Consider the following 21337-nt stretch of genomic DNA (forward strand, 5'->3'; position numbering starts at 1 on the left):
AAGACTGAACAGCTATTCAAATGGCTACCCAGACTATTTGCAACCCCCCCCCCCTTTTACGCTGCAGCTACTCTGTTTATTATCTATGCATAGTCACTTTAACTATACCTACATTTCACTGTAATACCTGTTGTATTTGGCGCATGTGACAAATTTGGATTTGATTTTAAATTAATATCCAACTAGTCAGTGACAACTGTGTGGAGTTTGTGACAGCAACTACGTGAGCTTATTACAGAAGGAATGTCCACCAGAGCTGTTGACAGAGAATTTATGTGAATTTCTCTAGCATAAGTCATGAAACAGAGGAGTATTTCTGCCCTTTTGTGGGGAAACTCATTCTGACTGGCTGGGCCTTGCTCCCCAGTGGGTGAGTCAGTTTCCCAAGTGGGTGAGCCTTTGCCCTCCCAGGCCCACCCACTTCATGTGTCAGTTTCCCAAGTGGGTGAGCCTTTGCCCTCCCAGGCCCACCCACTTCATGTGTCAGTTTCCCAAGTGGGTGAGCCTTTGCCCTCCCAGGCCCACCCACTTCATGTGTCAGTTTCCCAAGTGGGTGAGCCTTTGCCCTCCCAGGCCCACCCACTTCATGTGAAATCCATAGATTAGGGCATAATACTTTTTTTTATTTTTTAAATTGACTGATTTCCTACATACCTTAGTAAAATTGTTGCATGTTGCATTTATATTTTTGTTCAGTATAGATCAAATCAAATCTTATTTGTCACATGTGCTGAATACAACAGGTGTAGGTAGACTTTACAGTGAAATGCTTACTTACAAGTCCTTAACCAACAATACAGTTGTAAGAAAATACCTTTAAAAAAGTAAGAGATAAGAATAACAATAAGAATAATTAAAGAGCAGCAATAAATAACAATAGCGGGGCTATTTACAGGGGGTACTGGTAGAGTCAATGTGCATGTGCACCGGTGTTGAGGTAATTGAGGTAATATGTACATGTAGGTATAGTTATTAAAGTGATAATAACAGAGAGTAGCAGCCGCAGTGTAGAAGGGGGGGGGGGGGACGACGACAATGCAAATAGTCAGGGTAGCCATTTGATTAGCCATTCAGGAGTCTTATGGCTTGTGGGTAGAAGCTGTTAAGAAGACCCTACTGAGTATTTCCAACCCCACTTTTACATCCACACGTACACATTTTTGTCTCATTAAGCCAACATGTAATTTATAGGCCTAATTCATTGGGGGCATTTATTTAACTTTGGAAAATGTTTTAAAACCCACAAATAATGCAAATGTCACATAAATATGAACAAATATGAATCATTGTTAATGTTTGGACAGTTTTTTTGTTTATATATACACACACATGTATACACATAATAAATATATATATATATATAATAGACACATAATTAGATATATACACATACACACTTTTATTTTGAAAAGTTTTGATTTCCCGTGACCCGGAAGTACTTTTTTAATGTTGACGACGAAATGCTGATGTAAGGAAGTGCACATCAAATTGGATAATGATTTAGCTACAATGATGCTATTTCAAATGTTAACAGTAAGTTCTACTATGCATATATTTTGGTGTAGTATTGTTGTAGTAACACTAGTCGTTCGTTTGATTGACTATAAACTCTGGTTGATTAATCTTTTGCCGTTAGAGCCGCTACAGTTAATAGTTAGCTAGCTACTATGGCTTGAATTGTTGGGATATTTGACGAATTGACTACCTGTTAGGACTTAGCGGATGCTTGCTAGTCTAGGTAACTAGCTGCTGTACTAGTTACACACTATCGTCACCAGCAGGTAGCTAACTAGCTAGCTAAGAGAGTTTGCAGGAGATAAGTTAAAGTTTACCAACTGCCCTCGTAGAGCCAGTGGTTAAGGAACTTGTGAACGTACGTAGCTAGGTAACTAACTAGGCCTGGCTTGTTAGCAAACTAACGTTAGATAGTTTGTGTTAGCTTTCTAGTGTAAGTTAGTCGAAGTGTGTAGTCACGACCTTGTTCACTACAACTAACTAACTAGTTGGTGTTAGCTACAAATGCAGAATTTATGGTAGGTCAGTTAACTACTTACTTTGTATCCAATAAATATTGACCAATAAATAGCCTATCATTACGTTCAGGATCACAGAGAGACCGATCACCACATAGCAGGACTTTTTGACCCCACAGTTGTCATTGACTGTCTGAATGTACAAGACAAGTAATTGAGTTATTATTAATGTTTTTTTTACCAGGCAGGTCAGTTAAAAACGAATTCTTATTTACAATGATGGCTTGGCAAAGGGCAAGTATATCTTTACTTTTACTTGAGTAAAATTAAAGATAACTTTTCAATAGAAAATGACTTTAGTAAAAGGGAAAGTCATCCAATAAATTACTACTTGAGTAAAAGTCTAAAAGTATTTGTTTTTAATACTTAAGTACCAAAAATGTAATTGTAATTTCTAAAATATACTAAAGTATCAAAAGTAAATAATTTCCAATTCCTTATATAAAGCAAACCATTTTTAATTTACAGATAGCCAGGGGCTCCAACACTCAGACATCATTTATAAATGAAGCATGTGTTTAGTGAGTCTGCCAAATCAGAGTCAGTAGGGATGACCAGGGATGTTCTCTTAATAAATATGAATTAGACAGTTGTCCTGTTCTGAAAAGCATTCAAAATGTACCAAGTACTTTTGGGTGTCAGGGAAAATGGAGTAAAACATACATTATTTTCTTTAGGAATGTAGTGAAGTAAAAGTTGTCAAAAATATAAATAGTAAAGTACATAAACCCCAAAAAAGACTTAAATAAACATACTTGAAAGTACTACTTAAGAACTTTACACCACTGAGTAAAAATACTTTAAATTAAGTTAGAGTTCATATCAGGAAATCAGTCAATTGAAATAAGTAAATTAGGCCCTAATCTGTGGATTTCACATGACTGGTCACAAATATGTTGAAGAAAACAAATGGGCCTCAGTATCTCGTAACGGTATTTTTGTGCATTGAAATTGCCAATTGATAAAATGCAATTGTGTTCATTGTTCGTAGCTTATCCCTGCCATACCATAACCCTACTGCCACCATGGGGCACTCTGTTTACAACGTTGACATCAGAAAACTGCTAGCCCACACGACGCTATAAACATGGTCTGTGGTTGTTAGGCTGTCTGAATGTACGGCCAAATTCTCTTACACGGTACACCTGGCGCCGACAGAGATGGTCGCCTCACTTTGCGTTCTTAGGAAACTATGCAGTATTTTATTTTTGTATGTATTATTTCTTACACTGTGTTACCCCAGGAAATTTTAAGTCTTATCACATACAGCCGGGAAGTACTATTGGATATAAGAGCAACGGAAAATTACCAACATTACGAACTGGAATAGGACTTTCCCGAAGCGGATCCTCTGTTTGGAACAATGAATCAACGAACAATGAATGGATCGAATCCCAGTAGGTGTCCCAAAACAATGGCGCCGCAGGAGGTTGAAGACAGAGCAGTCTTCTTGTCAGGCTCCGTAGACGGGCACATTGCGCATCGCTCCCGAGCATACTACTTGCCAATGTCCAGTCTTGACAACAAGATAGACGAAATCCGAGCAAGGGTAGCATTCCAGAGAGACATCAGAGATTGTAACATTGCTCACTCGGGATAAGTTAGCAGAGTCGGTACAGCCACCCGGTTTCTTCATGCATCGCTCCAACAGAAACAAACATCTTTCTGTTCATTAAGAAGAAGGGGGGGGGTGTATGCCTTATGATTAACGAGTCATGGTGTGATCATAACAACATACAGGAACTTACATCCTTTTGTTCACCTGACCTAGAATCCCTTACAATCAAATGCCGACCGCATTATCTACCAAGAGAATTTTCTTCGATTATAATCACAGTCGTGTATATCCCCCCAAGCAGACACCTCGACGACCCTGAAAGTACTTAATTGGACTATGTAAACTGGAAACCACATATCCTGAGGCTAACGTCTTCTGTCTCCTAGAGATTAACGTGCTTTGGTGCAAAAAGTGAAAATCAATCCCAGAACAGCAGCAAAGGACCTTGTGAAGTTGCTGGAGGAAACTGGAACAAAAATATATTTTTCCACAGTAAAACGAGTCCTATATCGACGTAACCTGAAAGGCCGCTCTGCATGGAAGAAGCCACTGCTTCAAAACCGCCATAAAAAAGCCAGACTACGGTTTGCAACTGCACATGGGGACAATGATCATACTTTTTGGAGAAATGTCCTCAGGTCTGATGAATAGAGCTCTTTGGCCATAATGAACCATTATTATGTTTGGAGGAAAAAGGGGGGAGCTTGCAAGCCGAAGAACACCACTGTGAAGCACGGTGGCCGCATCATGTTGTGGTGGTGCTTTGCTGCAGAAGGGACTGGTGCACTTCACAAAATAGTTTGCATCATGAGGTAGGAAAATTACGTGAATATATATTGAAGCAACATCTCAAGACGTCAGTCAGGAAGTTAAAGCTTGGTCGAAAATGGGTCTTCCAAATGGACAATGACCCCAAGCATACTTCTAAAGATCTCGCAAAATGGCTTAAGGACAACAAAGTCAAGGTATTGGAGTGGCCATCACAAAGCCCTGACCTCAATCCTATAGAAAATCTGTGGGCAGAACTGAAAAAGCGTGTGCGAGCAAGGAGGCCTAAACACCTTACACCAGCTCTGTCAGGAGGAATGGGCCAAAATTCACCCAACTTATTTTGGGAAGCTTGTGGAAGGCTACCCGAAACGTTTGACCCAAGTTAAACAATTTAAAGGCAATGCTACCAAATAGTAATTGAGTGTATGTAAACTTCTGACACACTGGGAATGTGATGAAATAAATCATTCTCTCTACTATTATTCTGACATTTCACATTCTAAAAAAAAAAGTGGTGATCCTCACTGCCCTAAGACAAGGAATTTCTTACATGGATTAAATGTCCGGAATTGTGAAAAACTTAGTTTAAATATATTTAGCTATGGTGTATGTAAACTTCCAACTTCAACCATAAGTAAGAATGCTGTTCATCGATTACAGCTCAGCATTTAACACCATTATACCTTCCAAATTCGTTGAGACCCTGGGTCTCGACCCCGCCCTGTGCAACTTTGTCCTGGACTTTCAGACAGGCCGCCCGCAGGTGGTGAGGGTAGGAAACATCTCCACCCCGCTGATCCTCAACATTGGGGTCCCACAAGGGTTTGTTCTCAGCCCTCTCCTGTACTCCCTGTTCACCCATGACTGCGTGGCCATGCACGCCTCCAAATCAATCATCAAGTTTGCAGACGACATTACAGTGGTAGGCTTGATTACCAACAATGACGAGACGGCCTACAGGGAGGAGGTGTGGGCCCTCGGAGTGTGGTGTCATGAAAATAACCTCACACTCAACATCAACAAAACAAAGGAGATGATCATGGACTTCAGGAAACAGCAGAGTGTGCACCCCCCTATCCACATCGATGGGACAGTAGTGGAGGAGTTGGAAAGTTTCAAGTTCCTCGGCATACACATCACGGACAAACTGAAATGGTCCACCCACACAGACATTGTGATGAAGAAGGCGCAACCTCAGGAGGCTGAAGAAATTTGGCTTGCCACCTAAAACCCTCACAAACTTTTACGGATGCACAATCAAGGGCATCCTGTCGGGCTGTGTCACCGCCTGGTACGGCAATGGCACCGCCCACAACCGCAAGGCTCTCCAGAGGGTAGTGAGGTCTGCACAACGCATCACCGGGGGCAAACTCTCTGCCCTCCTACAATACCCAAAGGCCAAAAAGATCATCAAGGACAACAACCACCTGAGCCACTGCCTGTTCACCCCGCTATCATCCAGAAGGCGAGGACGGTACAGGTGCATCAAAGCAGGGACCGAGAGACTGAAAAACAGCTTTTATCTCAAGGCCATCAGACTGATAAACAGCCATCACTAACAGTGAGTGGCTGCTGCCAACATATGGACTCATCTCTAGCCACTTTAATAATTAAAAATTGGATGTAATAAATGTATCACTAGCCACTTTAAAAATATGCCCTACATTATTAATCTTATATGTATATACTGTACTCTACCATCTACTGCATCTTGCCTATGCTGTTCGGCCATCGCTCATCCATATATTTATATGTACATATTCTTATTCTTCCCTTTACACTTGTGTGTATAAGGTAATTGTTGTAAAATTGTTAGATATTACTGCACGGTCAGAACTAGAAGCACAAGCATTTTGCTACACTCGCATTAACATCTGCTAACCATGTGTATGTGAACAATAGCGTTTGATTTGATTCGTAAAAGACGTTTGAGAGGCGTCTTATGGTAGAGAAATTAACATTACATTCTCTGGCAACAGCTCTGGTGGACATTCCTGCAGTCAGCATGCCAATTGCACGCTCCCTCAACTTGAGACATCTGTGTCGTTATGTTGCGACAAAACTGAACTGGACATTTTTCGAGTGCCCTTTTATTATCCCCAGAACAAGGTGCACCTGTGTAATGATCATGCTGTTTAATCAGTTTGACAATCTAGATACCGGCCAAGCCAAGTTGCCGCCACTCCAAAAAAATAAGCAAAACAAAACTTCATATATTGTTTTATATTTCTTGATGGTAAACATTGTCAGTGTAAACTGAAATGACTAAAAACAAAGTATGTTTTTGACTAAGAATCTTGGAGAACTAACAGTCACAAATTAAAAACTAGACAGTTGAAGACAATCTAAAATTCATAAAATGTTGTGGCATGTGGCCGCAGTAGTTAAAATGTTTGAGTCGCTCAGATAGTATAAGAAGACCGATTAAGCCATGTCACAATGAAAAAGAATATCAAGAAATTAGCTTTAAAGCTGAAATGTTTTCTCAGCCCCAAGACAAAAAGTGTATCATTGCTTTAAAAAGCTAAATATGGTCTCTGTGACCAAGAGGGCCTTTACAAATGTTGGCCACAGCCACTACCATGCCCCCTACAATCATTGCAGCTCAAGAACTCAATTCAACTTCCTCTTGCAAGTAACGCCCATGAGCAGTACGCAGTCAGACCAATCTATCTTAGATGCTCCTATTTTTCGGATGTCATGGAGAAATGTGCTGAATAGTGCAATTTCTGTTTTGAAACATGGTTTTTATTTATGATTTTAACAATCCATAATTGAGTAGACTTTGTGCCGTAAGAACTGAACACCTCAGAATGTTGCCTACATGAATGTCATATTTGACTAAGCTCTGGCTAGGCAAACCATTTGAGTATGTTAGACTGAGCCCCAACCAAATCCTTTTCCTCCCTCCCCCTTTGTTCCAGGTGCCTAGTCAAACCTTGCCTTAGTGTGGGACCCCCGGCCTGGGTATGGCTCTAATCGAGGGGGTGGGGGACGAGGTCACCCTGCTCTTTGGGGCGGTCCTCCTGCTGCTGGTACTGGTGATTGCCTGGGCCTCCACGCACACGGCCGAGCCCCCCGAAAACCTCTTCACCACACCCCCTACCTCATCCTCCTCTTCTTCAGTCTCTGCCTCCCTCCAGCTCCGGACCGCCCCCTCTGATGCGCACCCGGCTCCCAATAACATCACCACCAATGACAGCGACAGTTCGGAGTTGCCACCTACCACAACCACTCTGGTCAGCCTGACCCCACCTTTGGGGGAGGAAGGTAAGGCAGAGGCGGGAGGACAGATTCCTGAGGTGGGTGGAGAAAGGGGAGTAGAGGGGGCAGGTGGAGAGAGCAGCCTTCTGGAAGAAGAGGGGTCGGGCTTCAGGAGGGATGGTGTGAGACACCGAGAGGGCGTCGGAGGTGGCCAGGCTGGAGCCGGCCCCTCTCCTTCCCCTTCTTTCCCCACCCCGAGTCCACTAGACAGTGCCTCAAGTGACAGCCACTTCCCTGATGTGGATACTACTGCCGCTGCCGAGAGGAACATGGTCTTGCGTCTTAAGTTCCTCAACGACACAGAGAGGATGGCCCAGGTCAAGCCTGAGGACACCATTGGTTACATCAAAAGGTACCTATTCTTTTGAGGTTTGTATCTATCTATTGCATTTGGCCTATTCATTCATATGAACACTTGAGACACATTCAATTTGGTTTGCCTCTTAGTTAAGAGGGCAGCTTACAAGTAGACCTACACTTCCTCCTATTTTTTCAGGGACTATCTGCAAGTTTAAATGTTTTTTTTTTTTTTTTATGTAATTGAACCTTTATGCAGAGACTTGCAGGGATTAACCAAGTCCAAGGCTAACTCATTCTTAACAGAGCCTTCTCACAGCATTCTGTCTCTCCTTATAGACCTTGGGGATGGTGACACACATGGCAAGGTGTTTCAGGATGCTTTTTAGGCTGACCTATAGCATCAAGGGAATCGACTTAATCGTCTTCCAAATACTTAGGCAGAAACTATGGATTTGTGGGTTGTCGTAAGATTGTTTGAATATAATCCCTATGGTTAAGATTTGGGTAGTGTGTTTACATAGATTCACACTGGTGCCGACCACTATTGAGGCTGGCAGAGGTGAAGGGATGAGTGTGTATCAATCAGACCTGCGTTCATAGAACTATATTTAAATTATTTTCAAATACATTTAGCAAAAACCATTTTGATTAGGTTATTTGAAAATACATCTATTTAATTTAGTATTACATGCATTTAGAAAGTATTGGCAGGCATTTACAACTACTTCTATTTGGAGAAGACTAGTTGGTTTTTGGCTGTGTATTTGAAAATATCGAAAACACGTAAGTGTATTTCCAAATAAAAAATACTGCTGCTTGTGGCAACATACTGCTGAGTCTCATTTGAAGATCGTGTACAATTTATAATGTGGTTCCTTTAACTCTGTAGCTTATTTCAAAGTGGGAAACCATTGTTTATGTTGTAGGGTTAGATTCACTCTTTTACCTCAACCCCTTTGATTTGAACGAAACCTTCCATACATGTTTGCCCATGGTAGAAGTGGTCAGAAAGAGACGTTTTGGACCTGAATTACAAAATATTAAGTAGATGGAGGTTCTCAAAGTTTACCCATCTGCAAATGTAATGACCCCCCCCCCCCAAAAAAAATAATAATATCACAATTACATAAGTATTCAGTCCCTTTGCTATGAGATTCAAAATTGAGCTCAGGTGCATCCTGTTTCCATTGATCATCCTTGTGATGTTTCTACAACTTGATTGGAGTCCATCTGTGGTAAATTCAATTAATTGGACATGATTTGGAAAGGCACACACCTGTTTGGAACCACCAAGACTCTTCCTAGAGCTGGCCGCGCGGCCAAACTGCGCATCGGGGGAGAAAGACCTTGGTTAGGGCGGTGACCAAGACACAATGGTCACTCTGACAGAGCTCCAGAGTTCTTCTGTGGAGAACCTTCCAGAAGGACAACCATCTCTGCAGCACTCCACCTATTACGCCTTTATGGTAGAGTGGCCAGACAGAAGCCACTCCTCAGTAAAAGGCACATGACAGACCGCTTGGAGTTTGCCAAAAGGCACCTAAAGGACTCTGACCATGAGAAACCAGATTCTCTTTTCTGATGAAACCAAGATTAAACTCTTTGGCCGGAATGCCAAGCATCATGTCTGGAGGAACCCTGGCACCATCCCTACTGTGAAGCGTGGTGGTAGCGTCATGCTGTGGGAATGTTTTTCAGCGGCAGGGACTGGGAGAGTAGTCAGGATTGAGGGTAAGATGAATAGAGCAAAGTACAGAGAGATCCTTGATGAAAACCTGCTCAGAGTACTCAGGTTGTCAGACTGGGGCAAAGGTTCACCTTCCAACGGGACAACAACCCTAAGCACACAGGCAACACAACGCAGGAGTGGCTTCGGGACAAGTCTCTGAATGTCCTTGAGTGGCCCAGCCAGTGTCCGGACTTGAACCCGATCGAACATTTCTGGAGAGACCTGAAAATAGCTGTGCCGCGATGCTCCCCATCCAACCTGACAGAGCTTGAGTGGATTTCCAGAGAAGAATGGGACAAACCCCTCAAATACAAGTGTGAGAAGCTTGTAGCATCATACCCAAGAAGACTCAAGGCTGTAATCGCTGCCAAAGGTGCTTCAACAAAGTACTGCGTAAAGGGTCTGAATACTTGTGTAAATGTATTATTTCAGTTTTTGTTTTTAATACATTTGCAAAAATATCTAAACAGTTTTTGCTTTGTTATGGGGTATTGTGTGTCAATGGGGGGACAGGGACTATTTAATCCATTTTAGAATAAGTAATGTAACAAAATGCGCAACAAAATGCACATCAAGGGGCCTGAATACTTTCCAAATGCATTGTAAATGTAAATTATCCAAAAACTCAAATAAAAAAATAAAAAAGTTATGCATATGTCATAGCTCAGATCCTATTTTACTATAGAAAGTTACAGGGGAATAATTATCCCAGGAAAAATAGTTCTCTTTGCATCTGTAACTGTGCGTCTGAGTTTCATCATTATAAACGATTTATTCATGATCATCCATAACCGTGGTAGCATCCACCTTAATCTAGAAGTGCTCAAACATATTCTATTCTTATTTACAATAAAACTAACTTTTAATTTACAAAATGACACTAGATTACTTAACAATTCATTTCTATTGGGCACAACAATTCCAAACACGACCAAAATAAATTGTAAATGTAGTCACAAGCTTGATGTAGTCATTGCGTGCTAGGAATATGGAATCAACTAAACTTTTGACAAAATTGAATACACTAAGTGAATTTGTCCAAACACTTATGACCCCTTCAAATGTGGGGACTAGATACATAAAGTGATTTAATTTCTAAACAGTAAATCAGATGGGTATGAAAATACCCTGAAATAAAAGGTGACATGTACTGTCACGTCATATAAAACATTGTATATCAAATAGAAAATGCTGGAGAAAAATGTAAAGTTTTAGCTTCACTGTCCAAATAAGTAGGGGAGTGTAGCCATTGGTTCTTGAGGAATAGCTTCACTGTCCAAAAAAGTAGGCAAGTGTAGCCATTGGTTCTTGAGGAATAGAACTTATAAATGTCTCATGAACTTATACTGTACAATTATATAAACGAAACATGTCAAGTATTCATGAACTTATGCTGAACAATTATATAAACGAAACATGTCAAGTATTCATGAACTTATGCTGAACAATTATATAAACGAAACATGTCAAGTATTCATGAGCTGAAATAAAAGATCCCAGAAGTTTTCCATGCACACAAAAAGTTAAAACTCTCAAATTTTGTGCACAAATTTGTTTATGTCCATTGCTGAGCATTTCTCCTTTGCAAAGATAATCCATCCACCTGACAGGTGTGGCAGCTTGTGCTGGAGACAATAAAAGGCCACTTTTAAAATGTGATGTTTTCTTACACAATGTGAAGTTGTGAGGAGTGTGCAATTGGCATGCTGACTGCATGAATGCCTACCAAACCTGTTGCCAGAGTACCAGGCAGATTGCAGACCGCGTGTATGGCGAAGTGTGGGCAAGCGGTGGGGTTATGGTATGGGCAGGCATAAGCTATGGTCAACAAACACAATTGCATTTTCAATAAAACATTTGAATGCACAGCGATACTGTGATGAGATCCTGAGGCCCATTGTTGTGCCATTCTTCCACCTCCATCACCTCATGTTTCAGCATGGTAATGCACAGTCCCATGTTGCAAGGATCTGTACACAATTCCTGGAAGCTGAAAATGTCCCAGTTCTTCCATTGCGTGCATGTCACCCATTGAGCATGTTTGGGATGCTCTGGATTGACATGTACGACAGCGTGTCCAGTTCCCGCCAATATCCAGCAGCTTCGCACAGCCATTGAACAGGAGTGGGACATCAAGCCACAATCAACAGCCTGATCAGCTCTATGCGAAGGAAATGTCGCGCTGCGTGAGGCAAATGGTCACACCAGATACTGACTGGTTTTCTGATCCACGCCCCTTCTTTTTTTGTTTAAAGGTGTCTGTGACCAACCGATGCATATCTATATTCCCAATCATGTGAAATCCATAGATTTTGGGCCCAATGAACTATCCTACCCCAGCAGAACCTAACATATAAGGGGCAATTCTAGCATTCTGGATGTGACACCCCCATGCAATATCACAACTTTAATATCTTAGAGAATGGCCAAACAGAACATACATTAAATGTTTGGTGTGTGTTTCTATAGTCCCCCTTGGTGAGGGAGTATACCCCAAAAAGCAGACTTTATGGATGTGAATGGCCAAGCTTTTGGGGAGATTGAACATATTAGCATAAGTCTGAGTTCATCAGGGTAAAAACATGGCTCTCCATTTCAAAGGAAGGCTCTACATTTGAAAATATTGTTCTCTTCAATATTACCTTGGAGAGAACAAACAACGGTTCTGGTAGTTACACCCTTTGTTATGGATGGGACTGAGTCTGAAATAGACATTTGTTGTCGCCTGGAACATTTTTATATTATTATTATTATAATAATTTCAGCAGAAGGTAAAGTACTTTAGGGTAGCCTGAATAATATACTGCGTAGGCTAAGGCCAGGCACCACACCCAAATAGGGGAATTTGTACTCTTTACATACACTGAGTGTACAAAACATTAAGAACACCTTCCAAGCATGGACTCGACAAGGTGTTGAAAGTGTTCCACAGGGATGTTGGACCATGTTGTGTCCAGTGCTTCCCACATTTGTTTCAAGTTGGCTGGATGTCCTTTTGGTGGTGGACCATTCTCAAAATGTTGAGCGCAAACCCAGCAGTGTTGCAGTTCTTGACACAAACAGGTGCGCCTGGCACCTACTTCTATACCCCGTTGAAAGGCACTTGTCTTGGCCATTCACCCTCTGAATTACACACATATACAATCCATGTCTCAATTATTGTCTCAAGGCTTAAAAATCCTTCATGTACATTGATTGAAGTGGATTTAACAAGCGCCATCAATAAGGGATCATAGCTTTCACCTGGATTCACCTGGTCAGTATTTAACCTGTCTCCTCCCCTTCATGTACAGTGATTGAAGTGGATTTAACAAGAGCCATCAATAAGGGATCATAGCTTTCACCTGGTCAGTATGTCATGGGAAGAGCAGGTCTTCATAATGTTTTGTACAATCAGTGTATATCAAAATTAACCATAACCAGTTGAATGTAGACACAAATTTGAGATTTGTAATGAAATATACATGTGCCTATACCACCAACTCAATTGGAGACCAAATAAAACCTTGATGGAAGTTAGCTTTACAGAGAGTTTCAAGATGATCTGATGTGAGGTGCATGTTTTACAAAAACATTTTTTTAAAATATTAAAAAACATGGATGTTGTTACATTACAGTTGCAATCGTCCCTCTTTCTTTTTACATTACTTTAGAACTCGCAAATAAGTCCCAGGACACTTCAGTAAAGGTCTGTATTACTTAATTGAGATGTTAACTTAATAAACACTGGGGGACAGCTATGAGTGTCCAACATAATAGCCAACATTCATGCAATTTCTTACTTAAACTCGTCATATAAAGCATACATTCCAACATATAGTTCATGACATCTGCTCGATCATCTGGTCTGAGACCACTCTCGGCAGATGTCCACATGTTGCATGTGGTCTTCCCAGAGGTTAACCACAATATGAGAGTGATGGCAGCCAGCCAAAAATTACCTAACTCTGATGTAACCCTTGTCCTTTCTCCCCAACCCCACTTCAGGACCTACTTCGCCGGTCAAGAGCACCAGGTGCGCCTCATCTACCAGGGCCAGCTGCTACAGGATGATGGCCAGACACTGGCCTCGTTAAACCTGTCTGACAACAGCGTCTTGCACTGCCACATCTCCCAGCACGCCACCAGGGCAGCACCAGCAGGGGCCCGGGCTGCCGACCAGGTCCACGTGGCCCTCAACGTGGGCAGCCTCATGGTGCCCCTGTTTGTGCTCATGCTGTCTGTGCTCTGGTACTTCCAGATACAGTACCGTCAATTCTTCACCGCGCCCGCCACCGCGTCACTGGTGGGCATCACCATTTTCTTTAGCTTTGTGGCGTTTGCGGTCTATCGCCGCTGAGGTGAGTTTCCCTTTGGTACAAGCCACATCCCGGATGTTCTTAATGAGCTTCGTTAATTTGCAGTAGTAAAAGTGGCTCCGGATTGTCTCGTTCTATTTATCTGCACTGGTGTGGAACAGCAAGACAGACAGCTATTGCCTCAGTAGGAGTCCTCTAGTCTACCATATTGTGTTTTCACATGAGTGCAGATGAAGGGGAGATGAGGCCATTTTAGACTATCGAGATGTACCCTTACTTAGCTCCTCTCCCTTCATGGCCACGATTCTCTGTGAAACAAGCTTTCTGTCACACTTTCCTTCCCCAAATGCTCCATTCATGTAAAGAACAATGTCACCAGATGGATGTGCTGTGATTATTTTTTTTCCCCTTGTTTTTTCTGTATAGCGATTCTCATTGTGCCTATCCCAATATTACAGTTTTTTTCTTATGTATTCTGGTATGCTACCGCCTCCAGTTTAGTTGGTGCTTGCCTGTAGATGAGTCTATTTTTGGGGCTTACCCCCTTTTGACTCGAGGCAAGACTTGGACTTGGCCAGAGGACAATTTGTCTGTTTGCCTGTCTGCAGTCTTTCTCACTGCAGTGATGGAGGTTCAACTGCTGTTGTGCTGTATGTATGTAGGTTGGGACTTAACGCCTAATTTATGTTTAAAATATGGCTTTTGAAAGGAAAAGATTCAAATTCTATTAAATCATTCTTTTATTTACTGCTGGCTTTTGTGTGTGCATCTTTTGAAGAGGTTTTCAATATTTCAACGTTGGGTTTGTATCAGTCATTGTTTTTGGGCTTTATATTCAATATTAACCATTCATTTATTAAAGCTACAGACTGGATTTGGGAAGTTGTTCGAAGGTCATTTTAATTTGTGATATTTACCCATCGATTCTTGAATAATTGATTATCTGCACCCCAGTAAATCAATGGATTTGATTAATTAGATTCAATGCAATTTCATCTTTGTGGATTGCACAGATCCCGAAGTTTCTGCCCATGTACGTGAAGCTCTACTCATTCGGCTTCCCAGAGAACAAGCTACTCCGGTGAATTTCAGTGATGAATGGCGCTCGTTTAATCAAGTTAGATCAAAGCTGAATCAATGTCTGCAAGATCACATAATGATAGATTTCTACATAACAGAACCAAATATAATAGCACAGTATAACATTATGTTAAGACAAAAATACCACCTTATGATTGGTTGCATTTTTCTCTCGTGGCCAAAACTCAACGTGCGCCACGAGGCAAAATATTGGTGGAGTGCTGCAGAGATGGTTGTCCTTCTGGAAGGTTCTCACATTTCCACAGAGGAACTCTGGAGCTCTGTCAGAGTGACCATCGGCTTAGTCCCTGTGCCCAAGAACACAAAGACCTGCACGTCCTGGTAATCCTCCCTCTGCAACTGGATCATGGACTTCCTGATGGGCTGCCCCCAGGTGGTAAGGGTAGATAACAACATATTTGCTTCCATGATCCTCAACACGGGGGTACCTCGGGTGCGTGCTCAGTCCCCTCCTGTACTCCCTGTTCACCCACGACTGCATGGCCAAGCACGACTCCAACACCATTAAGTTTGCAGACGACACAACAGTGGTAGGCCTGATCACTTACAATAAGACAACCTTTAGGGAGGAGGTCAGAGAGCTGACCGTGTGGTGCAAGGACAAGAACCTCTCCCTCGATGTGATCAAGACAAAGGAGCTGATCATGGACAACAGGAAAAGGATTCCCGAACGCACACCCTTTCAGATCGGATGGGGCTGTAATGGAGAGGGTTGAGAGTTTCAAGTTCCTTGTTGTCCACAACACTAACGTACTATCATGGTCCAAACACACCAAGACAGTTGTGAAGAGGGCACGACAACACATTTTCCCCTTCAGGAGACTGAAAAGATTTGGCATGGGTCCCCAGATCCTCAAAAAGGTCAACAGCTGCACCATCGAGAGCATCCTGACCGGTTGCATTACCACATGGTATGGCAACTGCTCGGCTTTCGCCCCTAAGGCACTACAGAGGGTAGTGCGTACGGCCCAGTACATCTTGGGGCCAAGGGTCACCCTAGTCGTAGACTGTTCTCTCTGCTACAGCACGGCAAGTGGTAACAGAGCTTCAAGTCTAGGTCCAAAAGACTCCTTAACAGCTTTTAACCCCAAACGACTGCTGAACAATTAATCAAATGGCCACCCTGACTATTTACATTGATCCCCCCCCTTTTTACACTGCTGCTACTGGCTGTTTATTATCTATCCATAGTCACTTTACCCTTACCTACATGTACAAATGACCTCGATTAACCTGCACATCGACTCGGTACCGGTAGCCCCTGTATATAGCCTCGTTATGTTATTGTGTTCGTTTTTATTTGATTTAGTAAATATTTTCTTAGCCAACAATGCAGCTCAGGAAATAGAGTTAAGGTTTTATAAGTAAGCATTTCACATTAAGGTCTACACCTGTTGTATTCTGCAGATGTCACAAATAATATGTAATTGGATATACACTAAAGCAAGGCTTGTTTTGGTAATGAATATAGCCTACAAGATAGATCGGCTGTTTGTAATAGGTGAATCCCCTTTGAAAGAAGCGGTACACACAGCTGTCTTACCAAAATAATGTAAACTAAATGCTTGAAAGTAGTAGCCTAGTTATTCATGCATGCAAACAAAAATTCAGAATAGCAGTTTTGCTTAGAATATCAACACAACTGGAATGCGAACGAATGAATGCAAGCAGAACAAAACAGCAGTAACAAGTGGGCCTAGTAAACTAAATAAAGCTATGACACAATGTATATTTAGGCTAGTTACAGTACATTAACATTAAACACACCACATAAAAGGTGAATGGAGATCCAGATAACCAAAACACAGCGATATGCAGCCATGCACAGCTGTCTTACCAAATAAATAGGCCTATAGGCCCACTTCAGACATGGAAAATCGTGCCACTCATTAGAACAGCTACACGTTGTAGTATGGCACAATACACTTCTGTGAATTAAATTCCACCCACCCACGTAATCAAATAAGCAATGCTGGCCTACCATAAATATGTTTCCAGAGTATTAAGATATGTATATTCTTCTGATTATTTTCGGGAAAATTTGCAAACTATATGCACATTTTGTGTCACCTTTATGGGCCTTCACCAGTTGGTATCCCTGCTTCTTCACTGCCTCCCTCTGATTAAGGCCTCAGCATGCTTCAGTTCCCGACAGCTGAAGTTGGCTAGACGAACTAAACGAGTTTGTTCGAGTAAACTTAAAAAGTCAACATTACTGTTTGTCCATTTTGAGATGCCGTTGCCAGTATACACTTCCTCAAAATAGTCAAGAATTAATCTAAGATAACTCAAGAAATCTGTCAATTATCTTTACTTTTTTATCAAACTAAGATGTTTGGTACAGTATTAATAAAATAAAAATTATGTGGATGAAAACAAGTCGTCTCTCATTGAATGAAAACAAAGACTTTACTGAAGAATCCCAACTGTTTACCGACGAAGGGGTGTAGACTTTGGGTACGGACTTCGGCTTGCCTCAAGAAAAATTGCTTGAACAATCAAAAAAGCCTTAATCAAAGTCCAAAACTAAGAAAAACACCACAAAACGTCGTAATATATGCACATAAACTTCCTAATTGTTTTGGCTATGCGGACGCCTTAGAGGCCTCCAGCTCCCCTTGAAAGAAGGCAGTGGCAGGGAGGCCTTCTGCTTTGTAAGTCTGGCTTTTTTAGAGCAGGTAAAGTACTTTACCTCTCTGGTCTGATAAAATCAAATCAAAGTTTATTTGTCACGTGCGCCGAATACAGTAAAAGGCTTACTTACAGGCTCTAACCAATAGTGCAAGAAAGGTATTAGGTGAACAATAGGTAGGTAAAGAAATAAAACAGTAAAAAGACAGGCTATATACAGAAGTGAGGCTATAAAAATAGCGAGGTGGTCATCCTTGTCGGTGATCAGGCCTACCACTGTTGTCGTCTGCAAACTTAATGATGGTGTTGGAGTCGTGCCTGGCCATGCAGTCGTGGGTGAACAGGGAGTACAGGAGGGGACTGAGCACGCACCCCTGGGGAGCTCCAGTGTTGAGGATCAGCGTGGCAGATGTTGCTACCTATCCTCACCACCTGGGGGCAGCCCGTCAGGAAGTCCAGGATCCAGTTGCAGAGGGAGGATTACCAGGACGTGCAGGTCTTTGTGTTCTTGGGCACAGGGACTATGGTGGTCTGCTTGAAACACATTGGTATTACAGACACAATCAGGGACATGTTGAAAATGTCAGTGAAGACACCTGCCAGTTGGTCAGCACATGCCCGGAGCACATGTCCTAGTAATCTGTCTGGCCCCACAGCCTTGTGTATGTTGACCTGTTTAAAGGTCAACATACACAAGACTAAAGGTCTTACTAAGGTCTTACTTTAAAGGTCTGCTACGGAGAGCGTGATCACACAGTCGTCCGGAACAGCTGATGCCCTCATGCATGCCTCAGTGTTGCTTGCCTCAAATCGAGTATAGAAGTGATTTAGCTCATCTGGTAGGCTCGTGTCACTGGGCAGCTCGCGGCTGTGCTTCCGTTTGTAGTCTGTAATAGTTTGCAAGTCCTGCCACATAAGACGAGCGTCGGAGCCGGTGTAGTATGATTCAATCTTTGTCCTGTATTGAACCTTTGCCGGTTTGATGGTTCATTGCAGGGCATAGCAGGATTTCTTGTAAGCTTCCGGATTAGAGTCCCGCATCTTGAAAGCAGCAGCTCTACCCTTTAGCTCAGTGCAAATGTTTCCTGTAATCCATGGCTTCTGGTTGGGGTATGTACGTACAGTCACTGTGGGGACGACATCCTCGATGCACTTATTGATAAAGCCAGTGACGGATGTGGTGTATTCCTCAATGCCATCGGAAGAATCCCGGAAAATGTTCCAGTCTGATAGCAAAACAGTCCTGTAGTTTAGCACCTGCTTCATCTGACCACTTTTTTATAGACAGAGTCACTGGTGCTTCCTGCTTTAATTTTTGCTTGTTAGCGGCAATCAGGAGGATAGAGTTGTGGTCGGATTTACCAAATGGAGGGCGAGGGAGAGCTTTGTACACGTCTCTGTGTGTGGAGTACAGGTCATCTAGAATTTTTTTCCCCTTTGGTTGCACATTTAACATGTTGATAGAAATTTGGTAGAACTGATTTAAGTTTCCCTGCTTTAAAGTCTCTGGCCACTAGAAGCGCCGCCTTTGGGTGTGTGGTTTCCTGTTTGCTTATTTCCTTATACAGCTGACTGAGTGCGGTCTTAGTGCCAGCATTTGTCTGTGGTGGTAAATGAACAGCCAAATAAATTAATGGAGGAGCCATCACTGAGGTAGACAGGTAATCATTACATTTTTTCACCATCCTCTTGACTGCAGCCTGGGTCATGGGCATCCTGGGGAGGACGCCGCGCAGGATGGTTTACAGGAGCAGGTAGCCTGGCTGGGACACTGACCGTTTCACACTCTGCACTAACATAATGCCACAGCTGTCAAGAATCCAGAAGCTTCTCTGGGCTGGTGTTAAGAGCAGATCCACACGCTCCAGGATGTCTTTCCCTGTGGTGCTTGGCCAGTATCCCATCATTGGCAGCTCTCATGGGCTCTGTCCATCGACCGTGGTCCAATACGACCCTTGCTTGATGGGCCCAGTAATTACAATATAGCAAATAAACACTGGAATGGTTAAATGTGCAGATGATAAATGTGCAAGAAGAGATACTGGGGTGCAAAGGAGCAAGATAAATAAATACAGTATGGGGATGAAGTAGATTGGATGGGATATTTACAGATGAGCTATGTACAGTTGCAGTGATCTGTGAGCTGCTCTGACAGCTGGTGCTTAAAACCAGTGAGGGAGGTAAGAGTCTCCAGCTTCAGAGATTTTAGCAGTTCGTTCCAGTCATTGGCAGCAGAGAACTGGAAGGAAAGGAGGCCAAAGGAAGAATTGGCTTTGGGGGTGACTAGTGAGATATACCTGCTGGAGCGCGTTCTATGGGTAGGTGCTGCTATGGTGACCAGTGAGCTGAGATAAGGCAGGGCTTTACCTAGCAGAGACTTGTAGATGACCTGGAGCCAGTGGGTTTGGCAACGAGTATGAAGCGAGAGCGTACAGGTCACAGTGGTGGGTAGTGTATGGGGCTATGGTGACTAAACGGATGGCACTGTGATAGACTGCATCCAATTTGTTGAGTAGAGTGTTGGAGGCTATTTTGTAAATGACATCGCCGAAGTCGAGGATCGGTAGGATGGTCAGTTTTATGAGGGTCTGTTTGGCAGCACGAGTGAATGATGCTTTGTTGCAAAATAGGAAGCCGATTCCAGATTTAATTTTGGATTGGAGATGCGTAATGTGAGTCTGGAAGGAGAGTTTACAGTCTAACCAGACACCTAGGTATTTGTAGTTGTCCACATATTCGGGTGGGCAGGTGAGGGTCAGCGATCGGTTGAAGAGCATGCATTAAGTTTTACTTGCATTTAAGAGCAGTCGGAGGCCATGGAAGGAGAGTTGTATGGCATTGAAGCTCGTCTGGTGGTTAATTAACACAGTGTCCGAAGAAGGAACAGAATGGTGTCGTTTGCGTAGAGGTGGACCAAAGAATCACCAGCAGCAAGAGATCATTGATGTAGACAGAGAAAAGAGTCGGCCTGAGAATTGAACCCTGTGGCACCCCCATAGAGTCTGCCAGAGATTTGACACATGAACTCTATCAGAGAAGTAGTTGGTGAATCAGGCGACTCAATCATTTGAGAAACCCAAGGCTGTTGAGTCTGCCAATAAGAATGTTATGATCGACAGAGTCGAAAGCCTTGGCCAGGTCGATGAATACGGCTGCACAGTAATGTCTCTTATCGATGGTGGTTATGATATCGTTTAGGACCTTGGTCATGGATGAGGTGCACCCATGACCAGCTCTGAAACCAGATTGCATAGCGAAGAAGGTACGGTGGTATTCAAAATGGTCGGTAATCTATTTGTTAACGTGGCTTTCGAAAGACCTTAGAAAGGCAGGGTAGAATAGATGTAGGTCTGTAGCAGTTTGGGTCAAAGAGGGGGATGACCGCTGCAGCTTTCCAATCTCTGGGAATCTCAGATGATATGAAAGAGAAGCTGAACATGCTGGTAATACTCGTTGCAACAATTTTGACTGATAATTTTAGAAAGAGAGGGTCCAGATTGTCTAGCCCGGCTGATTTGTGGTGGTCCATATTTTGCAGCTCTTTCAGAACATCAGCTATCGGGATTTGGGTTATGGTGAAGTGGGGAGGCTTGGGCCAGTTGCTGTGGGGAGTGCAGGGCTGTTGACCTGGGTAGGGGTAGCCAGGTGGAAA

General features: G+C 42.7%; 1 protein-coding gene across 1 annotated transcript; it reads left to right on the plus strand.

Annotated features, from left to right (window-relative positions):
• The first annotated feature begins 1447 nt into the window (after positions 1-1447).
• On the plus strand, positions 1448-14700 carry tmub1 (transmembrane and ubiquitin-like domain containing 1). Its single transcript, XM_064942538.1, has 3 exons — positions 1448-1533; positions 7287-7978; positions 13643-14700. The coding sequence occupies exons 2-3, from the start codon at positions 7332-7334 to the stop codon at positions 13992-13994; spliced, it is 999 nt and encodes a 332-aa protein (XP_064798610.1). The 5' UTR covers positions 1448-1533; positions 7287-7331; the 3' UTR covers positions 13995-14700.
• The last annotated feature ends 6637 nt before the right edge of the window (positions 14701-21337 follow it).

This window comes from Oncorhynchus masou, chromosome 3, assembly GCF_036934945.1.
Source record: "Oncorhynchus masou masou isolate Uvic2021 chromosome 3, UVic_Omas_1.1, whole genome shotgun sequence".
Lineage (NCBI taxonomy): Eukaryota > Metazoa > Chordata > Actinopteri > Salmoniformes > Salmonidae > Oncorhynchus > Oncorhynchus masou.